At 45.1% G+C, this 21,910-nt stretch overlaps 1 protein-coding gene across 2 annotated transcripts in view; it reads right to left on the minus strand.

Moving 5' to 3' along the window:
• Nucleotides 1-4,951: 4,951 nt before the first annotated feature.
• The window catches only part of ITPRID2 (ITPR interacting domain containing 2), a 96,201-nt gene continuing 79,242 nt past the window's right edge, over nt 4,952-21,910 (minus strand). Inside the window, exons 12-18 of one of the 2 annotated variants that reach the window (XM_077319541.1) lie at nt 19,824-19,901; nt 18,499-18,626; nt 15,823-15,973; nt 14,185-14,250; nt 12,781-13,191; nt 7,916-8,036; nt 4,952-5,438 (exon numbers count right to left, since the gene is read on the minus strand). In XM_077319541.1, the coding sequence (XP_077175656.1) occupies nt 7,929-8,036; nt 12,781-13,191; nt 14,185-14,250; nt 15,823-15,973; nt 18,499-18,626; nt 19,824-19,901 (942 nt within the window). In that variant the 3' untranslated portion in view covers nt 4,952-5,438; nt 7,916-7,928. Of the gene's footprint in view, nt 5,439-7,915; nt 8,037-12,780; nt 13,192-14,184; nt 14,251-15,822; nt 15,974-18,072; nt 18,283-18,498; nt 18,627-19,823; nt 19,902-21,910 lie in introns of those variants that run through there. The other variant, XR_013228008.1, reaches the window with a different exon arrangement.

A 21,910-nucleotide genomic window follows, 5' to 3' on the forward strand; every position in this document is an offset into this window, starting at 1 on the left:
GTGGTAGGCAGGGCAAAGCGAAACAAGCCTAAAGCTCGTTGCTCTCTCTCTTCGCATCTCCGGCAGCGAGTCAGGAGTAGAACATGTGTGAAAAGCGTCCATTAAGAAGAAGAGTTGGTTCTTATACGCCGCTTTTCTCTACCCGAAGGAGTCTCAAAGCGGCTTACAGTCGCCTTCCCTTTCCTCTCCCCACAACAGACACCCTGTGGGGTGGGTGAGGCTGAGAGAGCCCTGATATTCCTGCTCGGTCAGAACAGTTTTATCAGGGCCGTGGCGAGCCCAAGGTCACCCAGCTGGCTGCATGTGGGGGAGTGCAGAATCGAACCTGGCATGCCAGATTAGAAGTCCACACTCCTAACCACTACACCAAACTAACATTCGAGACAGCTCGAGAGGTGTAGAGTGCCAGCCAGTCACTATTATTTCTCATGCTTTGCCACACAGCAGGCTTCACGAGATAATGCCCAATGTGCGGAAAAGCCCACAATCTCTTCATGAATTGAACAGTGCATTGCTGAGAGGTAAATGGTTTGCTAAGACCCAGTTGCTAAACACAGTTATGGGGGAGGAGGCTCAAATCAATTTCACTAAAGATTAGGCACACTTAACTAGAAAAACATCATGTATTGATGGTGTTCAGAGAGAGCTGGAAATAGTTATCAGCAATTTGCAGTTGTGATGAGATGATTTAACACGAAAAAGAGCAATAATTGTTGCTTGTAATCGCTCTGCTGTCAAGCTGCGTTCTAAAAAGAACTGTATGATGATAAGAATTTGGTCTTCCAAAATCCTCAGATTATTTGAAATACTGTAGGGTGGACTTTAACTATTTATATACTAATACATAAAGTAATACAGGTATTACTTGAAACTTTCCTAATGGGCACATGCTTTACAAAAAAAGTAAGTTTAAAAGCAAGTGGCAGAATAAAAACTTGGCATATACAGAGGAAGAAGAGTTGATTTTTACATCCCGTTTTTCACCACCCAAAGGAGTCTCAAAAGCAACTTACAATCACCTTCGCTTCCTCTCCCCACCACAGATACACTGTGAGGGAGGGGGGGCTGAGAGCTCCAATAGAACTACTCTGTGAGAACAATTCTAATGGGACTGTGACTAGCCCAATGTCACCTAGCTGGCTGCATGTGGAGGAGTGGGGAATCAAACCCAGCTCTCCAGATTAGAAGTTGCTGCTCTCAACCACTCTGCAAAGCAACCTGGTTTTTAGTTACGGTGAGTCTAGCCAATCATTTTAGAGGCGTAGCCATGTTAGACCCCTGTAGCAGAGTTGGGGGGCCTGACAAAGCAAGGTGAATGAGACAGTCACTTACCCCCCCCCCCCCCGTGTCATAGCTTCGATTGGTATTTCTTAATGGTCAAAATCTTCTCCCCCCCACATAGAAAAGCCAAGATACTCTTGAACTGTTCCAGTTCACCCATACAGAATAAAGAGAGAGAGGAAGGGAGGAGAAAGAGAGAGAGAGAGAGAAAGAGAAAAAACGAGAGGGAAAGAAAGAGAGTGGGAAAGAGAGAAAGGAGAAAGAAAAAGAGGGAAAGAGAAAAAGAAAGATGGATGGATGGATGGATGGATGGATGGATGGAAGGAAGGAAGGAAGGAAGGAAGGAAGGAAGGAAGGAAGGAAGGAAGGAAGGAAGGAAGGAAGGAAGGAAGGAAGGAAGGAAGGAAGGAAGGGTATTAGTAGCCACAGGCCAAATTTGTGATTGCCATAACATCTGGTTTGGCCATGAGGCAGGTTTAATTAACTGGTTGCTTACACAGATTTCTTGAAAATTGTGCTAGAAAATAGCTGAAGAATGCAAGCTTGTCTTTTCATACCACAAGGCAGAATCTCTTCCTTGTCAATTTGCAAAATGAAGAAAATCCACATGTGGGGTTTTGTTTACATAATCTGTGCTCAATCCCTGGTATACGATGGGGGGAGGGGGGGAAATGATTGCATGTTAAGTGTACCGTTTGGCTGGCCCTGCCGACCAGCTATTCTACTGACAGGTGGAAGCCCCCTCCATTAACCTTGATTCATTCCTCCATTTCACTGTGAAATTGCCATGATATAGGAGCAATGGGCCAAGTTGGCAGAGGGAGGAATTGCTGATCAACTCAGAGGCCCTGGGAACCAGGCAAGTTATCTAGAGCAGGGGTAGTCAACCTGTGGTCCTCCAGATGTTCATGGACTACAATTCCCAGGAGCCCCTGCCAGCGAATGCTGGCAGGAGCTCATCGGAATCATAGTTCATGAACATCTGGAGGACCACAGGTTGACTACCCCTGCTCTAGAGGACAGGATCAGCAAACTGAGCCTAATCTTGTCTTTGTTAATCTGAAGGGGGAAGGTATGGGAGAGGTAATTCTGTCAGGGAGCTCTTTGCAGCCTCAGGCAAAAATAACCATCTGGGCCACCATCGTGACTAGTTTGCCAGGCATTTCCAAAAGATTCACGTTCTGTTTTCAATGAAGATTCAGCCATGTTTCAGTAGAATAGTCATGTTTATGTCTCCACTAGAACTACATCAGCCTGAAACAATGGCTTGGGTGTGTTCAAAGAACTACTCAGGAGGAGGAAACATACTATGTTCTTTAAGAGTGCAGATTTTCAGCAAGTTTCAGAAATAGATGCTGGAGGTATAGGTAGTAGTAAAACCAGTCTGGGTGGAAAGGACATACCATGTCTTGTATCAAGCGTCAGTGATATCTCAGTATCTGCAGAACAAACCCATGTGGCCTTTCTTTTGTTACCAGGATCTAAACTTTGTTACTCTACTTGACAGCCAGCTTGGTGTAGTGTTAGGAGCACTCCCTTCTAATCCCTCAAGCTCGGTTTGATTCTCCTCTCCCCCACATGCAGCCAACAGGGTGACCTTGGGCTTGCCACAGCACTGATAGAGCTGTTCTGACCGAGCAGTAATATCAGGGCTCTCTCAGCCTCACCCACCTCACAGGATGTGTGTTGTGGGAAGAGGAAAGGGAAGGGAATTGTAAGCCACTTTGAGACTCCTCCAGGTAGAGAAAAGCAGCATATAAGAACCAACTCTTCTTCTTCTACCTCACAGGGTGTCTGTTGTGGGGAGAGGAAAGGGAAGGCGATTGTAAGCTGCTCTGAGACTCCTCCGGGTAGAGAAAAGTGGCATATAAGAATTGCTTCTTTAGTAATATCAGGGCTCTCTCAGCCTCACCTCACCGGCAAGGTGTCTGTTGTGAGGAGAGGAAAGGGAAGGTGAATGTAAGCCGCTTTGAGACTTCTTCAGGTACTTTGCAAGTACTGACTGTAGGTATGTGCAAAACAAAAAATTCAGACTATTTTGGATTCAGGCTAAATCTAAGGCACCCTTCCCTAGCTCAGATTCAACTGAATCTGAAGCTATTCAGTGTTATTAAAGTCAATGGGAAATTCCCCCTTTCTGTCTATTCCATGGTCTGGGGGGGGGGGGGGCGGGCAGTGGTTTCAGGTAGAGGCATAAAAGGTAAAGGTAAAGGTATCCCCTGTGCAAGCACCGAGTCATGTCTGACCCTTGGGGTGACGCCCTCTAGCGTTTTCTTGGCAGACTCAATACGGGGTGGTTTGCCAGTGCCTTCCCCAGTCATCACCGTTTACCCCCCAGCAAGCTGGGTACTCATTTTACCGACCTCGGAAGGATGGAAGGCTGAGTCAACCTTGAGCCGGCTGCTGGGATTGAACTCCCAACCTCATGGGCAGACAGATTCAGACAGCATATCGCTGCCTTACCACTCTGCGCCACAAGAGGCTCTTAGGTAGAGGCATAGAGGCACCAAATTTGCATGGCTGCGAGAGCATCTCCTTAAAAGAATCCCCAAGTTTTAAAATCACTGGGCCAGGGAGTCCAATTCTACAGCCCCCCAAAGAGGGTGACCCATCTGTCCTCCATCGTTCCAGGGCAAGAAACCTCTTGCTAACCTTTGACTCTTTTTCAAATGAGAGACAGCGTATCAGAAAAAGGGAGCATCCTCCTCACCATCCAAAACAATGCAGATCATTTGACTGACTCAGGATTCTACCGAATTATTGCTCTGCTTGCACGGAACAGGACTCCTGTAAGTGGGGCATTTCATACACACACTGAGTGTCAGAGAGATTATTCGCACAATTCCTCCCTTGGATGATTTCAATCTCCGGCTGCAAAAAGAACCGAATGAAAGCACAGAATTCAAACAATGTAACAAGTGACTTGTAGGCAAAATAAATATTTTATTGGCCTAACAGCCCCTTTTAAAAAGAATATCAGCCCTTAGGTGTATTCCAAACACACTTATAAATCTTTGGGCAAACTCTCCCCATACAATATAGTAGTTATAAGTTTGCTAATCATTAATACACAAAACAATCTTAAAATGTTCTTATTCGCCGAAAACAAACAAAAACTTTAAGGAATCCCGGTTGGCATTCCGAAGTTGTTATATTTCAACTATCTAGCATCTTGTAGAAAAAAACACACACACACACACATGTACTTTAAAACCCTGCCTACCTCCAATCGTTTTTATTGCAAATCAAGCCCACCTTGCCCCGGGCTCTAGTATAACCTCAGGGAAAGTACAAAGGACAGAAGAGCCAAATTCCCCGTCTAAGCCCGTTCAAAGAGATCAAATCCACTTCAAGTTATACACAACCATTTCTTTGTTTTAAACTAGTGTTTTATAGACTTTTTGAAAGGAGGCAAAGGCCTCCTTCCTGGTATAGCTGAAGCCGTCCATTGATATATTAAAACATTTCTGAAACAATAAGGCACAACCGCAAGGGAAAAGAGCATTCAAAGGAAGCGACACAATTTAAATGGTTATCTATGGCACAGAGATAAGGCAGTTCGGTGGAAGCTTCGGTAGTAGCTTTTCTTTTCGGAGAAGTTCATTTCATTCTCAAAACTCATTGTGAACAGCAGCTTCTCTCCAGAGAAATCAGCTTTTTTTAAAAAAACAACAATGGGTTATTCTCTTTGGTTTTTTTTGAAGTGGCACTAAGTAACAGCATTGGGGAAAAAAATTATCGGTTGTTTCAAGCTCTCAGAATGAATCAGTTATTGCACAGTTAAATACCTCACAGAGGTCAGTGGCTTTAAAAAAAAAGTAATAAAGTAGATCGACAATTTTAGGCTATTTATAACTGGGGTGGGTCCAGAAACCTTCAAGTTTTACGAAGAACACAGCTCTGCACAGAAGTAAAAACTCCGCACAAAAGGACAGTGGGAAAACATACAAATAAATATTCCGGCTTGAGTTCTCGTGGTGATTCCTGGGCAGTAGTAAAGGTGAGGACGATCACAAGTGTGGCATGGGGACCTGAAGAGGGACACAACGCAGCGCACAGGTAAGGACTGTATGCATCAGTCTTCTCTTCTGTCCTCGAGAGTATAGACAGGCTATTCCATCCCCACGTTCTCCAGTGACCTCAGAACATATGCCAACCTTGGAAGGGAAGAAAAGATATTGAGTATACAAGAAGTCAAAGTAAAGCCTGTTTAGATGAGTAAGCATGCTTAATTTGATAAGAGACCAGGAGAGCTAGGACGGGATCTCCCTTAAATGGAAATGGCAGCTGTGCAAGAAGGCCCCAGTTTGAAACTTGATTCAAAACTTAGCTGAGGGGTTATAGTAGCAGCAAACATCTTGCTTGCCTTGAAGGTGACTCCAGCTGATCTACTGATGTACTTCTGGGCACAAAGCGTTGATCACAACCTACAAAGTCCTATGAGACTGGGGCTAGGTGGCTCTAGGGTTGCCTAGCTCTTTATGAATGTGCCTGTGACAATTTAATAACTAATATCTGTATTTTTTATATTCTTGTTGATGCGTTGTGCTGTTTTTTTAATTATTGTGAATTTTAACTTATCTTGTGCACCTCCCTGAGCCATATTTGGAGGGTGGCATAGAGATTCAATAACTAATAATAAGATTTTCTTCAGAAGCCCTGTCTGTGCGTCCCCTTCCAGTGATGTCATCAGTGCTGGACACTGTGGTGGCATTCCAGCCACCCTGCCTCAGGAGAGAGACAAGTTGTAGCTACAGATCGGTAGGAGATGCCCAGTTCACCTCCATCTTTCCCTTCATTTCCTTCCCCGGGGCATTCTGGGAAGTGTAGTTCCTAAAATGCCTAGCATTAATGAGGAAGGTGGGGCACTCAAATTGGTTATTTATTTGTATAGGCATTTATATACCGCCCCCCTCAGAATACCGCACTGAGGTGGTTTACACAGTTTAAAACACAGTAAAGCCAGTAAATGAATCACAATATAAACAAGTTAAGATTATAAAATTAACAAACTGTATTCATCCCCACATTGGCCCACCTGATGTTGAAAATAAGGAGGAATCAAGGGGGAAACCCATAACCTAAAATTACCTAACTGCACCACAGTCGCCTCCTTTGGGACTCCATTACCAGAGACTGGACATGTTTTGGCTTGCTCCTAGTCTTACGGATTCTTACCCCGTAGTTACTCACCTGGCACCAAATTTGTTAAAATTTAGGTCCAGGGTTTTTTTTTTCTTTTAAAGCAGGGGTAGTCAACCTGTGGTCCTCCAGATGTTCACGGACTACAATTCCCATGAACCCCTGCCAGCGTTTGCTGGCAGGTGCTCATGGGAATTGTAGTCCATGAACATCTGGAGGACCACAGGTTGACTACCCCTGCTTTAAAGTATTCTTATTTTGCCCTGGGACAGTAAGACCAATCCTAGGACGAGAGTAAAAACACACAGGCTGATTGCCAACCATCTAGTCCTCTGCCATTGGAAGAGACTGGAAGCTCATCTAATTCACATCTACATGAATCACATTCTCTGTGCTTGTGACTGACTCTCTAGAACAGGGGTAGTTGGCGTTGGCTGGCAGGGGTTCATGGGAATTGTAGTCCATGGACATCTGGAGGAACACAGGTTGACTACCCCTGCTCTAGAAGGCAGAGATATTGAGAAACAGAAACAGACAGGATCACATGGACTAGCCCTTTCCTGTTTTGGGATTTTCGCTGAGCTGAAAGCTTTCCCGTTCTGAGATAAACACTCTGTGTGGTACTAAAACTGAGACAAAATCATGAAACGTAATCACCCTTTTGGTTTTGCTTTCACTTGGCTCACGGGATACAATAAGCTTTTTAACTTGTTCTGTGTAGGCAATCAAGCAGAATCACAACTGGATAATTTAGTTGGATTATTACCATCCTTGTGGTTTTAATCTCTGCCATGTTTACAAATCGATAAAAACACATATGTATTCTCTCACAATTTTTGGATAATTACTTGAAGAACATTAATTACAAATGGAAGCTATCCAATATTATCTTTTTTTTCTTCTTTTTCTTTTTTTGAAACGATGTGTCTTAAAAATGGAAAATTATTCAGGGGACAATAAAGCACCGGAAAGCTTTCTACACCACGTCTGTGGGTGGGAGATCTCCCCTGTACATTTTTGTGTCAGACTGGGTTGCCACTTCCAGGTTGGGAAATTCCTGGAGATCTAGGGTGGGGCGGGGTGAGGTATGAGGGCAGACCTCAGTGAGATACAGTGGCATAGATTCCACCCTCTAAAATTGGAAGGACAAAAGCAAATTCAGAGGTAACTTTCTACCCAACTACATGTTGTATTTAACGAACTGTGCCTGGGTTTCCTGGACACCACTCACTTCCCCTGCCACTCAACAACAGCTACAGGGAATGGCATTTTAAAGGTCTGCAGGGGCCTGAATCATACGTAGAGGAAGGGGATACTTCTCCTTTCTCACCTTGCTACTTTCCCAGCACGAGGGAGGCTCTTTGCCTTTTTGGGGGGTGAGTGGGGAGTGGACATGCTGCATAGGGGACTGGGACCCAGTATGTTAAAAAACATAACATATTTTGGTTCTTACTTCCACTCAATACAGATTAAGGAGAATTGGAGAAGTTACCTGTGGTACCAACTCACGGCTGTGATTCTGGCTTAGTGCTTCCTCTGTTTGGTGAAGAGACAGCAGCTAACAGGCCACTTACAATTTCCCGCCTGATTTCACCAACAATAGATTCTTTGATCTAAAACAAGATGGCATTTTAGTTTGCTTAAGTTAGGCAAGGTAGTATTTTATTTAGCAATTTCTTTGGACACAAATTTATACACCCCCCACTGCCAAAGATTAACAGCGGGCAAATCAAAAGCACAAACAAAAGAAATCAGCAAAAAGAAAGCAATGATATCTAGCTTAATAAACTTGCCCCACCTTCTGTTTCTCAAATCCTAAATGCATCTAATACTCTAATAGCATGCAGAATAAGATAATGACAAGAAGAAGAAGAAGAAGAAGAAGAAGAAGAAGAAGAAGAAGAAGAAGAAGAAGAAGAAGAAGAAGAAGAAGAAGAAGAAGAAGAAGAAGAAGAAGAAGAAGAAGAAGAAGAAGAAGAAGAAGAAGAAGAAGAGTTGGTTCTTATATGCCACTTTTCTCTACCCGAAAGAGTTTCAATGCGGCTTACATTCGCCTTTCCTTTCCTCTCCCCACAACAGGCACCCGGTGAGGTGGGTGTGGCTGAGAGAGCCCTGATATCACTGCTTGGTCACTCATGCCCTGGAGGGAGGAGGGGGAGCAATGGAAATCGCTGACTCCAGAACTCGTGGCTGAATCCATAAAGGCAGAAGGGGAAAGGCTGTGAATCCCCTTTGCAGCTCCTGAAGAATCCTGGTTGGGAATCCTTGCCTTAGAAGGCGGTTGGTTCCACCCATTGCTTCTACCTTAGGCTAAGTACGCAACATGCTATTGCCTTTCCTCCATATTAAATGTCCTTCAGGGATACATTTTCAGCTCTTGGGTCAACTACTCCTAGCTTCTCTGTGTCCTCAGCCTCAAGTCAGTAGCTCACTGCTGCCCAGTGTGGCTACTTACATAGCTGAGGTCTCTTGTTTGCTGCTACCTAGTTGAGAGAGAAGCCATGCAGACCTATCATAGCACTGTGTAGTTTGCTACTCTTGGATCAGGACAGCAGCAAAATTGCAAGGCTATGATGATGGAAACAAACATTGCATTCCAAAACAAACCAATGATGGCTCCCTAAATTAAGAGTTAATGAACGGGGGAGAACAAGAGGATGGATTCATCTTTGTGGAAAGAAACAGGCCTAGGAAAAGGCAACGTATGTTCTATTCCTGGCTCTACTACAGCCAGACTTCCTGTGTGACCTTAGCAGGATGCTGCAAGCCCTCTACACCCAAACTTTGCTCACTGTAATGAGTAATACTTGTGCACTTTTTCAGAGGTGTTAAGCAGCAGTGTTAAAGTTCTGAAGGCCAGCAAAATGGTGCTCTTCCAACAAGTGTACATTTGAGGCCAAGGCAAACAACAGAACACTGAAATGGGGCCCTCTCCCTTCCTCTCCCCTTCCCCACCAGGGGAGATCAGAATTTAGAATAACTGGACTAACCCTACATTATCAATTGCAGGACCTATATTCCTATCCAGCAGAAAGAACAACCACTGGGCATTGTATTGTTTTACACTATATTTTAATTTTAATTCTTGTATAAATTCTGTTTTAAGCTACCTCTCTCCTCCTGCACAGAGGGACAGCTTAGAAATAAAATTATTATTATTAATAATAATGAGGAGGAGGAATGATTCTTATTGGCATCAGAGGATAAGATCCACAGTGATGGGTTTAAACTATGTGTAGAATAGGAGCAGCATATCAGGAAAAAAAAATTCAGAGTTGTTCAGCAGTGGAATGGGCTGCCTAAGGAGGTGGGGAGCTCCCCCTCACTGGCGGTCTTCAAGCTGCTGCTGGACAGATACTTATCCTGGAAGCTTTAGGCTGATCCTGCATTGATCAGGGGGTTGCACTAGATGGCTTCTATGGCCCCTTCCAACTCTATGATTCTATGAATAAAATAATGTTTGCTAAGGATTTGATTTCTCCTCTGAATGGCTGCACTGAAGAAACCATTGGCCTTGCAACTGGCCTGCTATTCTTCCTTTTTTTAAAAAAAGTCTTCCAGGTGATTCCATTCCTTAAGGGTATTTAAAAACAAACAGCATGTCTTCCCAGAAATAGCATTTGTACATTCTTGCCCAATAGATAAATGACATAGACGTAATGAAGGCCAGCTGTTTCTGGGGAAGCTTCTTGGAAACCGACGTCTTAAAAATGTCCTAAGGTGACATTTCTTTGGTGCAGAAGCAATTCCTCCGGTGGACTGGCATTTACAGAGGAAGCAAAGGTAATTTCTGGTCAGCCTCTTGGTGTAAACTTGGACTTTGCCGAGGGTTGCCGAGGGTCCAGTGCCGAGGGTCCAGTTGCCGAGGGTCCAGTGACCCACAGCAGAATGAGAGGAGAAGATGGAGAAAGTGCCTTCCTCAAACACAACTCCACTCTGGCCCCAAGGCATCAATCCTCATCTTACCATCCTCTTGTAAGAGTACACCGATGCCTCGAAAAATAACAGGGACGTACTCACAGATATTATCCAGCCTACTGGAATGCACAAAAACTCTTCCTAAGTCAGTTTGTTTCAATCTGTTATTCATCAAAATACCCAACAGATCAAGTTATCGAAAACACAGAATGTCAGTATATATTACTGCCTTCTATAACTGGAGGCTCTCTTAAATAGAGGCTGTTCCGCCACGCAAGAAAAGAACGGTTAAGTGTCTTGGCATTGTGCAATGCTCTTCTGTGGGAGCGTTCCAGAAAAGAGTTGCAGGTCAAAGCTCAAGCACGTTACACTCCACTTAAGCACGCACTGAAACACTACACACATTTTATCCTTAACAAAAAAGAAAGAAAGAACATAATTCAAGTATACAGAAGGAGCAAAACTGACTCAGGAAGCCACGAGTTTAGGATTTGTAAGAAAAGATCAAGAATGCATGCTAAGAGATTTCTCGACAATGGATTCATTCTGCTTCGGAAGTGTGTGGACGCGTTCGGTATGTACAAGATGCAAATGTGGAATGAATGGTTTGTCTGTAGGTCCTGGGTGGGAAACCCACACCCCTCTTATGGCAGTGAAGGATCTGGTCAATTGTCAATGGCAGCTTGTCTTTTGCAGGGATGCTGCCACGCTTGGGTAGAGATGCATGGGGGCCAGCAACTGGTCTCTTTTAATTATTTCTTTTCACAACTGGGAAAGTGTCTGCCATTAATTACTGATGTGGACAGTTTTACTTCTCTAATCTTTTTTGTGAACTACAACTGAATTCAAAAGGACTGGTTAGTTCATTGGTTCTCAATGTTCCTAATGCCGCGACCCTTTAATACAGTTCCTCATGTTGTGGTGACCCCCAACCATAAAGTTATGCAAGTGTTCTTTCACAGAAATTAAAGCGAAACTGACCAATGGTGCGAAGATCCATGGTTCATGATTGTATATAAATTGGCTTTTTTCCAGGGTTTCTCAGTTCAGTTCTGCCTCTTGTTCCACCATGCCGATCTTGCTCCTTTCCCCTGCTCCAGACAGACGAATGCTCAATCTCGATCTACCCCGGTCTAGCTGCTCACCCTGCCACGACCCCTGTGAAAGGGTCATTTGATCCCTAAAGGGGTCCCAAACCCCAAGTTGAGAACCACTGGGTTAGCGGTTTTAGCAAAGAATTATCATATAGCGCCATATGGCTTAATTTGGCTATTATGACAGTTTACTAATTTGCCACAATTTGCTTTTGCCTTCTAGCTCTACAGTTATGATGGTTGCTTATTTTGTCTGAGGAAGAGTGCCTGCACTTGAAAGCTCATGCCTTGCATAAATCTTTGTTGGTCTTAAAGCTGCTACTGGACTCAATTTTTGTTGGTCAACTGCTGTTTGTGAGAGATCATTGCAAGAACACCCAAGCAACAAGTTTAATCACGGATCCACAAAGAAGGATGCCAAGAGCAGCCACTGATTTAAGCAGAACAACAAACAAGACACACAGTAGGACTGTGCACTCCAGAAATATACAAAATGCTGTGCACAAAAAGTGGAGACCCTTGTTCCAAAACACAGTTTTGGAACACTTTATAATGTTTTGATATTGTTCGTCAGACCAAGCCCTGTGAAGATAGGTTGAGGGACTTGGGAATGTTCAGCCTGGAGAAAAGGAGGTTGAGAGGGGACATGATAGCCCTCTTTAAGTATTTGAAAGGTTGTCACTTAGAGGAGGGCAGGATGCTGTTCCCGTTGGCTGCAGAGGAGAGGACACGCAGTAATGGGTTTAAACTTCAAGTACAATGATATAGGCTAGATATCAGGAAAAAAAATTTCACAGTCAGAGTAGTTCAGCAGTGGAATAGGCTGCCTAAGGAGGTGGTGAGCTCCCCCTCACTGGCAGTCTTCAAGCAAAGGTTGGATACACACTTTTCTTGGATGCTTTAGGATGCTTAGGGCTAATCCTGTGTTGAGCAGGGGGTTGGACTAGATGGCCTGTATGGCCCCTTCCAACTCTATGATTCTATGATTCTATGAAATGGCAACATGTATTTGTGAGCCCTAATTTTTACTGATGTGGGGTTTCATCCTGTAACCACCGTGAGCCGGTGTGCCAAGAGTGATGGGTAACAAATTTAATAATAAATAAATATTCAAAGGGCCTGTATGGCCCCTCCCAACTCTATGATTCTATGATTCAAAATAGCAAACAAACCTGCGAGTTTTGTTGGGCTTTATTTGCTTACCAGGGGCCAAGCAACGGGCGCTAGATTAGGGGGGTGGAGCGGAAGAACTCTGCGGACGGCCTCTCCCTCCCTTCCGCTAACGAAAGACTGATAAAGACAAGCCATCTGGAGGGGGAATAATTTCTAGTCAGGTTGTTCTTACCTCCCGGATGACTTGCTGCAGTTCATCGCTCTCTGTGCTTCTGTGGACTTCCTCGACAGGAGGGGCCGGAATCTCCTTGTCACGTTTTGTTTCGGCCTCCGGTCTGGAGGGGACGGGCTCCTCAGAACAGTCGGGGCCTTGAGCCACTCCTGGTCTGGCCGGCGGAGTGGGCATCAAGGCGACGCAGGCGCGGTATACTTTTTTGCTCTGGAGCTTGGACCTGACCGTTGCTTCGGAGGAGCGCGTGCCAGCTTGCCTGCTGGCTTGACTAGAACACACAGACGAAGAATCCGAATGCCCAGGATCGAGAGATTCCGAACTCTCTCCCGCAGCTGTCTCCATTCCAAGTTCGCCCAGCCCCAGCCCCAACTCTGACTTCAGAAACGACTGCTCTCGAATGAGTTCGGAAACCTGTGAATCGAAGGAGGGAGAGAAAGGTCAGCTGCTTTACCCGAAGCCTTGAGGAAATGGCAGAGAACCGTTCGTTTGCCACAGGACAAAGTACAAATGGATGGTTTCACACTTAGACAATGGCACGTATCTCAAAACGAAGAGGGCTGTACCACATCCTCAGGCCCAGGCTTTCGCAACCAGGCTTTTAGGAAACCCTGGGCTTTCTTGATGGCCCTCGAAGGGTTTCCTGAATGGGTGGGAGTTAATTTTTTCATACATGTTTTAAATTTGTTAAACTATTATCAGGTGATAGGATCATGGCCATGTCAACCTGCCTCTCCCCATAGCCAATGGTGGGCCTGGAGGGGGTGGGAAGGGGAGGGGTCTTGTGTGGGCATGTGCACAGCTATGCTTCCCAACCTTATTCTGCACTTCTGGGATTTCTCGAAACCTCAAGAATGTTTCACGGTTTTCTCAACAGGAGAAAAGTTGAGAACGGCTGCTCGGTTCTACAAGAAGTTGACAATTAGCCACAGTGCTGTATTAAACAAATTTGCCAGCTAGCCCCACTTATTTCATACACTTATTGCCAGGCTGTAAGTACAATGAAAGAGAAGCAGAGCTGGCAACAAACATTACAGATGCAAATTACACATGCATTTGTGCATGTGAAAATTGCATGTAATTCATACACATGACAGCACATCCCACTCCTTCCACTGCCCTGGCAGAGTGGTGCTCATCTTCCTATTTATTGATTGACTGATTGAATGGATTTCAGGTCTGCCCTACCCCGGAAGCTCAAGGCAGATTACAACACTTTAAAAAACATACAGATTTAAAATTAATTTCAAACCATTTAACACTAGATGTTGGGGATCGAACCTGCAACCTTCAGCGTGCCAAGACTATGCTCCACTACTGAGCCAGGGCCCCTTGTTCGGAATTTAAAACACTTCTACTGAAACGAAATTAATTGCATTCTTGTCTTGGTTCTCTTGGCTTCCTTACCGGCTCCATCACATTCAGCGGAGAAGGGCACAGCAAATTATCGGTACTTCTGCTCCCGTACATGCCCTGCAACAAAACACGACAAACTCATAGCACTGACGCTTTCCAAAACCGTGAAAACTGCGAACACAACCTTTGAGGAAGCACTGAAGACGAAGGCAAACTGGGCTTTCGGACCCTGCTTTTTACTATCTGATGGACGTGCCGAGCCAAAAGGCTGCTGTAGCAGGAGCATGTTTTAGTCTAGTCCGGCATTTGAGAAGACGAAACAAACCCAATCATGGGTATGAGTAGTACATCGTCAACCTCCTTCCTCATCCCTCCTGTAGTGGGCAGGGGGGGGGGAGTTCCGCCATGTTGGAATCTTTTTTTTTTGTCTTTTTAATGGGGGTTTTAGAAAGAGAAGGAGAAGGAGAAGAAGAGTTGGTTCTTATATGCCGCTTTCCCCTACCCAAATGAGGCTCAAAGTGGCTTACAGTCGCCTTCCCTTTCCTCTCCCCACAACAGACACCCTGTGGGGTGGGTGAGGCTGAGAGAGCCCTGATATCACTGCCTGGTCAGAACACTTTTATCAGTGCTGTGGTGAGGCCAAGGTCACCCAGCTGGTTGCATGTGGGGGAGCACAGAATCTAACCTGGCATACCAGATTAGAAGTCTGCACTCCTAACCACTACACCAAACTGGCTCTAAGACTTTGTAGCCTGCCACGAGCCGATTTGGAAGTGGCAGGGAATAAATCAAACTAATAATAACAACAACAACAACAACATCAACAATAATAAATATACAGGAGGAGAACAGTTAAAGAATGGTCTGGGTTTATTGTCGTCATTTGTCCAACATTTCCTTGTTTTCACTCCTGCACAAAAGAGATACACTCTGATGCCACAAAGGGTAACTTGTTATTTGTTCGTTGAATTCAGTGAACAAAGGTGTTCCGTCCAAAATGTCAGCATCAGCAGGCCAACTGAACAAAAAAGGATCTGAAGATGCAATATGAGAGACGTCCCTCAGGTACGGTGAATCCAAGTGACCACCCCCAGGTCCTGTGTTTTGGGAAGCCCTGCATGTAGTACCCTAAATCCACTTCCCGTGGGTTCAGGATAGGGCAGTGGGTTCAGGATAGGGTATGGTTTGGATCAGTGAAAAGGCACACCGCAAACTTTCCACACCAAAGCCACTGCCAGAAAGTTGGGTAGGGCTGCCATCTCCAAGTTGGGAAATTCGTGAAGATTTGATGGTGGGACTTGGGGAGGGAAAGTTTGAGAACTCCGCAGGGGCAGGACACCATTTCTCCCAAACTGATTTCCATAGTATGCAATTCCAAGGATCTCAGGATAGTATTGGTGTTCCATATTTTTGACCAACAGGGAAGTTGGTTAAAAGTAATGGAGAAATTTGCCAGTAATATCAATTTGACCTGGCATGAAAGACACTCAGATAGCCGGTGCTTCTCTTTTGCTAAGGCAGAAGCAAAATTATGGTTGGGCTTAAAAAACACACACTTGCTTTTCCATTCTGAACCTATCTGCACAGGGGGCGTTGTGGTTCCCAGAGCAAAGCAACTGAAAGGTAATGTGCACATCGCAAAACACAACTTTCTGTGCGACGTGGATGTTTGCCACAACCGGCACCCACCATGAGTGTTTGTGGCCTGTAAGGTGACGAGACGTGTAGATTTCTCAGCTGCTCTTCGAGAGTGAGCAGGCGTTCCTCCAGCTGCATTTCTAATTCCTGAAGTTCCATCCGGACAGATTTTCTCAGTGTCTGGAGCTGATCCGCTTCATACCTAAAATCAGAGGGAAGATCAGAGGAACACGGAACACACAAGAGAACACAAGAGAATCTGATCAGCAGAAACATACAAGGAACTTATTCTGGAAGAAGAGGCAGTTGAGAGTAATGGCTTTAAACTATATCAGGAAAAACCTTTTCACAGTCAGAGTAGTTCAGCTGTGGAATGGGCTGCCTAATGAGGTGGTGAGCTCCCCCTCACTGGCAGTCTTTAAGCAGCTGCTGGACAGATCCTTCTCCTGGATGCTTGAGGATGATCCTGCATTGAGCAGGGGGGGTGGAACTAGGTGGCCTCTATGGCTCCTTCCAACTCTATGATTCTATGAGTGGCACACTGACCTCTGCAGATTCATATGTAATCTGTGGCGGGCTGAGGAGGGGGGATCTTCAATCTTTCCAAACATGGGGTGTCCCCAAACAAGGGATGAACTGAGTTTTGAACACGGAACAGGAAGCCGTGTGAAGTCATGTCCATGTGACAGAAAGACATATGACCAAGACCAGGCCTGAAGGCGCCAGAGACAGGGATCATAAGCCACACCCCAGAGGTGAGGAACAAGAAAAGAATCACAGCTGTGGAGGGATTTTCTCCATCAGGCCCATTATGCACGGCCGCCGAAACGGCGATTTCGGGTCACGTGGAAAACGCGGAGGGGGAAGACGCGACGCATACCGGTTATGCACGGGGCGGGGCGCGACGGCGGCAAAACCCAGAGTAACCGATTATGCACGTGCCGATCCGGGCGCCGCTTCTGGTTGCGCCCCGCTCACCCGGAAGCTGCGCTTTCTTCCGCGTTTCACTGACGCGGCTTTTTCGGCGGCATGCACCGAAGCTGCGGCCGGTTGCAGCCGGCACCGTGCGTTATCCGTGATTTTAGTCGCCGCCATTCCACCCCGAATGTGCGCTAAAACCCCCGTGCATAATGGGTCCCACTGAGAAACTTTGCCTTGCTGTTCTGCCACTCCTCTCAGCATGCATGCAAAGAGGCAAGTAGGAAGCCTGGTACTCTTACAGGCTCTTCCAAAAAGTAGCAAGTGCATGTATGTTTTTGTAGAGAGAGAGACACACAGACATAAAAGTTACTGAGGGCTGTGATCCAGTAGGTAGAATTCAATAACCCACCTGAGTCTCCTGCCCCATGGATTTAAGGCTACTCTCACCTAGGGCACCATCTTCCAAGAGGAGGAAATATGGAATAAGATGGAGCACTCCACATATACTTCTAATGGAATTAAAATGGTTCTATTCCTCCCGCTTCCCAGATGGCCAGAAAACCCACTGGAGCATCAATTGGTAAGAAAATGAAACTTTTAGGAAAGATAGCATGGCTTGCAAAGCTAACTGTAACATTCAGAACGTCTGTAAATTAAATGCTATGTAGAACTGGGTATGACCCATGTCCAGGCAGGGTTGGTTGCACATATGGAGAACATTCATAATGGGAAGTTCAGGAAGCTGTGGGAAAAAGGCGTGGTTTTGGATGCATCCCAACCACCATTTCCCTCCTTTTGTACATAGTAGACTCTGCAATTAATGCAGCATTTGGTATTTTTATGAAATTCAACTGAGCACATACTTGAACCTCCCTTACATGGAGTCAGATTATAGGTCTATCAACCTCAGGACTCCACCTAGCAGTGACTCTCCAGGATTTCAGACAAAGGTCTTTCACAGCACCCGTGACTCTCACATTCTCAACTGGAGATGGTGGGAATTGAACATGGGACCTTCAAGCATGCAAAGAAAGTGCTCCAATCACAGAGACACAGCCCCTCCCCACCTCCCAGAAGGCTTTGAAAGACTGCATCATGGATCTCAGAAGTGAGGGCTGCTTGGTAAGAGCATGGTGGCCACTGTTCATTGAGATTTATTTATGTATTATATTTATTTATTTATTATATTTATATACCGCCCTCCCCGGAGGCTCAAGGTGTTGAGAAGTCACGTCAAATAAGATCCACTTCCTGGTAGTTGTAAAAGCCACTTTTCGTGATTGAGGACGACAGAAAGCCCGAGCCATCCAAAACCATCCTTTTGGAAAAGCAGCAAGCATTTCAGAAAAGGAACCTGACGCTAAATGAAGAGAAACTTACCCAAAGGGGAAGAGGTCATAATAAAAGGACGGAAAGCCGACGGAAGTGCTCTTGGCGGAAGTGTTCTGAAGCAAGTGAAGAGGAGAGAGGCTTGCAGCGATCAGAGTGTGTCGAGAGCAGAAACAAAGGGTTTTAGCGGCAGAGGAAGAAACTAGGCGCTGGTTCTAGGGATGCGTTACAGGAAGGAGAAGAAAGCCATCGGCCACCTTGCTTGAGTTGGGAAGAAGAACACAAAAGGAGGTTTGTAACTTAGTCAGAGTCGCTCACCTAGGAAGAAACAGTGCTCTGAGAATGAAAGAGAACCGTGTGTGTGTGTGTGTAGATGTTAGTAGATACGGGGAATTGAATGCAAATGTAACTATAAGCTGCTACAGGGAGAGTCATCAGGTTTCTTATTCAAAACCTGTCAAAAGCTATTTGTTTTACCTCTCTTCTTCAGTCATATGCTGGTAAACAGTCGTCTGCTGGCGCAACATGTTCAGCTCTAAATCCATCATCTGCGTCCTGAAGAGGTTGAGGCTTCTCCGTACGACCTGAAGATCCTGGAATGTATTCTAGATGAGCATTGAGAAAGAGGAATCATTTACAACCTGAGCGCCAGGTAAAATAAACCAGGGCCCATTCCGCACACACAGGATAATGCACTTCCAATGTGCTTTGGCAGCTGGATTTTCCTGCGCGGAACAGGAAAATCTACTTCTAAAGTGCATTGAAAGTGTATTATCTGTTGTGTGCAGAATAGACCCAGGTCTCCCACTGAGTTTTCATTGGCAACACCAGAGACCAACAACTAGATAATGAATCAGTTTTCCCAATGAATGGTGTCTACTGGGAGGCGCCTGCAAGATTAATAAGATCTGGACAGGTTTTTTTCTCCTCTGCTCACCGACACTTATTATCTAGGCCAGCTGAAAGGCAAACTATAAAGGGCTCTTTTACTTTAACTCTTTCCCTGATAGTCACAGCTTAGAGCTGGGAAGGGCTTCAATCACAAACTTTCCCCCTCTTTCCCTTGTTCCTGTGATGTTTCTGTATTGCAAGCTGCTTTGAGTCCCCACTGGGGAGGAGGGCAGGACAGAAATAAATAAAGACTCCTCTCTGATCCATCTTCCATGATTTGTCTTGAACCAGCTTGGGGAGGGAAGCTGAATACATGGAAAGGAAAACTCCTCTCTGCCATACTGAAGCAATAATTTTTATTGTTTTTGTATTTAAATGGCTTTCCTTCCATGAGATGGAAGTTAAGGTATAAAGATATAGTTTGGACTTCAAGGCAGCCCTTTTTAGCCTTTTGACCACGGAGAAACCCCTGAAATAATTGTTCAGGCTTTGAGGAGCCCCAGAAGTAAGGTCAGCTGGCCATGCCCCCTGGAAATGACATCACCGCCTATGTTGACAGGCAGGCTTGAGGAGGACTGAGGGGGGGAGAAACAGGAAGCAGTTTAAGGTGGGTGTAACATGAAGGCTCTGCCCCCTACAAGATGCAGAAACAACAAGAGAACTTATATTTGGGAAGGGGGACTGGCTGGTTTCCTAGTTTGTGGCTTTAAAGGTGAAAGATTTATGCAATCTGAACAGAAACCAGAGTATTTGCAGCCAAGTCCATTAAGGCAGGAAGGGAAAGGCCACGGATCCTCTCTGGAGCTCCCGTGGACCTCCAGGGGTCCATGGACCCCAGTTTAAAATCCCTGATTTAAGGAGTAAACATATGTTTATAATTTCTAGAACAAGAAAGAAAAGGTGCCATTTACTTCATATAGAGGTAGAATGGATGATCTCTGAGTATTGTAAGACGGTGATGTAATGTCGTGACCTCTCATCACAGCATTCTAGAGGGGGGAAAAAACAAAATATATACATATCAGCAACAGAGTTTGAACAAGCTAGCTGCATTAAACCAGCTGAAACAACAGGTAATAATCAAGCCCCATAAAACCGGAGACATGGAGCAACCTTGCAAGAATGTAGACAGCTGGCTACTGACTGCCAAATTGGTCTACGTTCATTTAATGTATAAACTAATTAGCACTGCTTAACATGAACAAACTTGATCCTCTTCTGCAGTCTCACTCTGTGGAACCCACGCGTGTTAATTTGGAAGCGACGCAGTCAAGAGGACTTGCGTTGTTGTGCACCCCTGTTCTTCCAACCCACAAGATTCACTGGGTGAACACACGTATGAATTTTCAATCAGCTCTAAGAAGCTCTTGCCTGAGGAACAAGTGTGAGCTCCAGTGAGCAGAATTCAAGACCCAAATTTGCCAATGAATATCCAAGTAGCAACCTGATTATCTCCCGGGTTTGGTTACTCATCTGCAAAATGGAGATTTTTAAAAATGTGCTCAGGGCAATATATTGAATCATGTTTTCCCACCAACCTTATGAGGCAGGGCAGGCTGAGGCCACCTCATCTTAGCAGAGATCTGAATCCAGGTTAACCTGGGTCAGGACTCTTCCCCTGGACACACCGGATCCACAACAGTGAGCTCTCTAACCCAAGAAGACACCAATTCACATATTATAGCTCAAAACCAATATAATGTTTATGGACTCATCTTTGCAGTCTTTTTTCTTGGCTACTCCAAACAGGAAACCTGAAAGCTCTTGAGGACAAACACTGTAAGTTTGGCCTCTTAAAGCAAAGGGCAATGTGGCCAGTCTGGTAGAACTCAAGAGTTTTATGAACACATTTATGGAAAAGTTTGAACTTCACAAACAGATTAATCAAGCTCTCATTTATAATCACCTGGCTTTCACAATTCTGACCAAATTCACTATTATTATTTATGTTTCGTGTCTGGGACAGGGGAATTTCCCCCTGTGGGAAATAACATTTCAATATTTGTCTATACCACAGAATTCCCAAATATTTGCAAAAGTCTCTTCAAAATCTTTAGCTACTGCAAGGGAAGGCAAGACTTCAAGCTCCTGAGAACTAATTAATTCCTTTCGAGAGCCTTGGGAGCAACCAGTCACAAAATGGTGGCTCGCTAGTTAGGCTGAGCCTCAAAATGGAATCTCGGCAGTCACAAAACAACTTTTTGACTAGGACTGCCAATATCTAGGTTCAAATACCCTCTCGGGCTTAAAACTCACTGAGCTGGGGTCGGTCCCTTCGTCTCAGCCAAACCGACCTCATTGAAGTACTGTAAGCAGAATATAGGGAGGGAAGAGCCACATGTGCTGTTTTGGCTCCTTGGAGAAAGGGTGGGGGAAATGAACATTGGATTTAGTCATTTTTCCCCCCTTTGGGGAAAGTTTACCTCAGCAAAGGCATGTGAACTATTATTTCTTCATAAAAGGACTTCTCTGTCTCAGAGCATATGTGGGTACAAGAGGGGGATTGAAGTGAAAACTACACACACATGCACTCCGTTTAGGCAGAAGGGGGTTGGGAGTATTAGGCTAAAGGCCACCGAGATCTTGGGCATTCTGAGAAAACCTGCCTGCCCTATTTGGCAGATTAATTAACTAACCACCAACAATAATAATCCAGCGCTTCCCGCAATCCATGGCTTGGCTAGAACTGGGGCCCCCCACCCTAGTTGTGAGACAATTCGCACACACCCTGTGAAGACTGTCCAAAAACAGCTAACCCATTGGACCCTGCTCAACCTAGAACTCTTTTGAGACCATGAAAAGATAACGTGTGATAAACAAACTGTTGAGCGGATCACTGAAGACTCAGACATGAAACGCAACATGACTGAGTACCAGGAAGACTGGTGGTCTTTAATCAGCTGCTATTTATCATGGATGCTTTAGGCCAGCCTTTCTCGACTTTTTTACCATTGAGAAACCCTTGAAACATTCTTCAGGCTTTGAGAAACCCCAGAAG

The sequence above is a fragment of the Paroedura picta genome, chromosome 2 (assembly GCF_049243985.1).
Source record: "Paroedura picta isolate Pp20150507F chromosome 2, Ppicta_v3.0, whole genome shotgun sequence".
Taxonomy (NCBI): Eukaryota; Metazoa; Chordata; class Lepidosauria; order Squamata; family Gekkonidae; genus Paroedura; species Paroedura picta.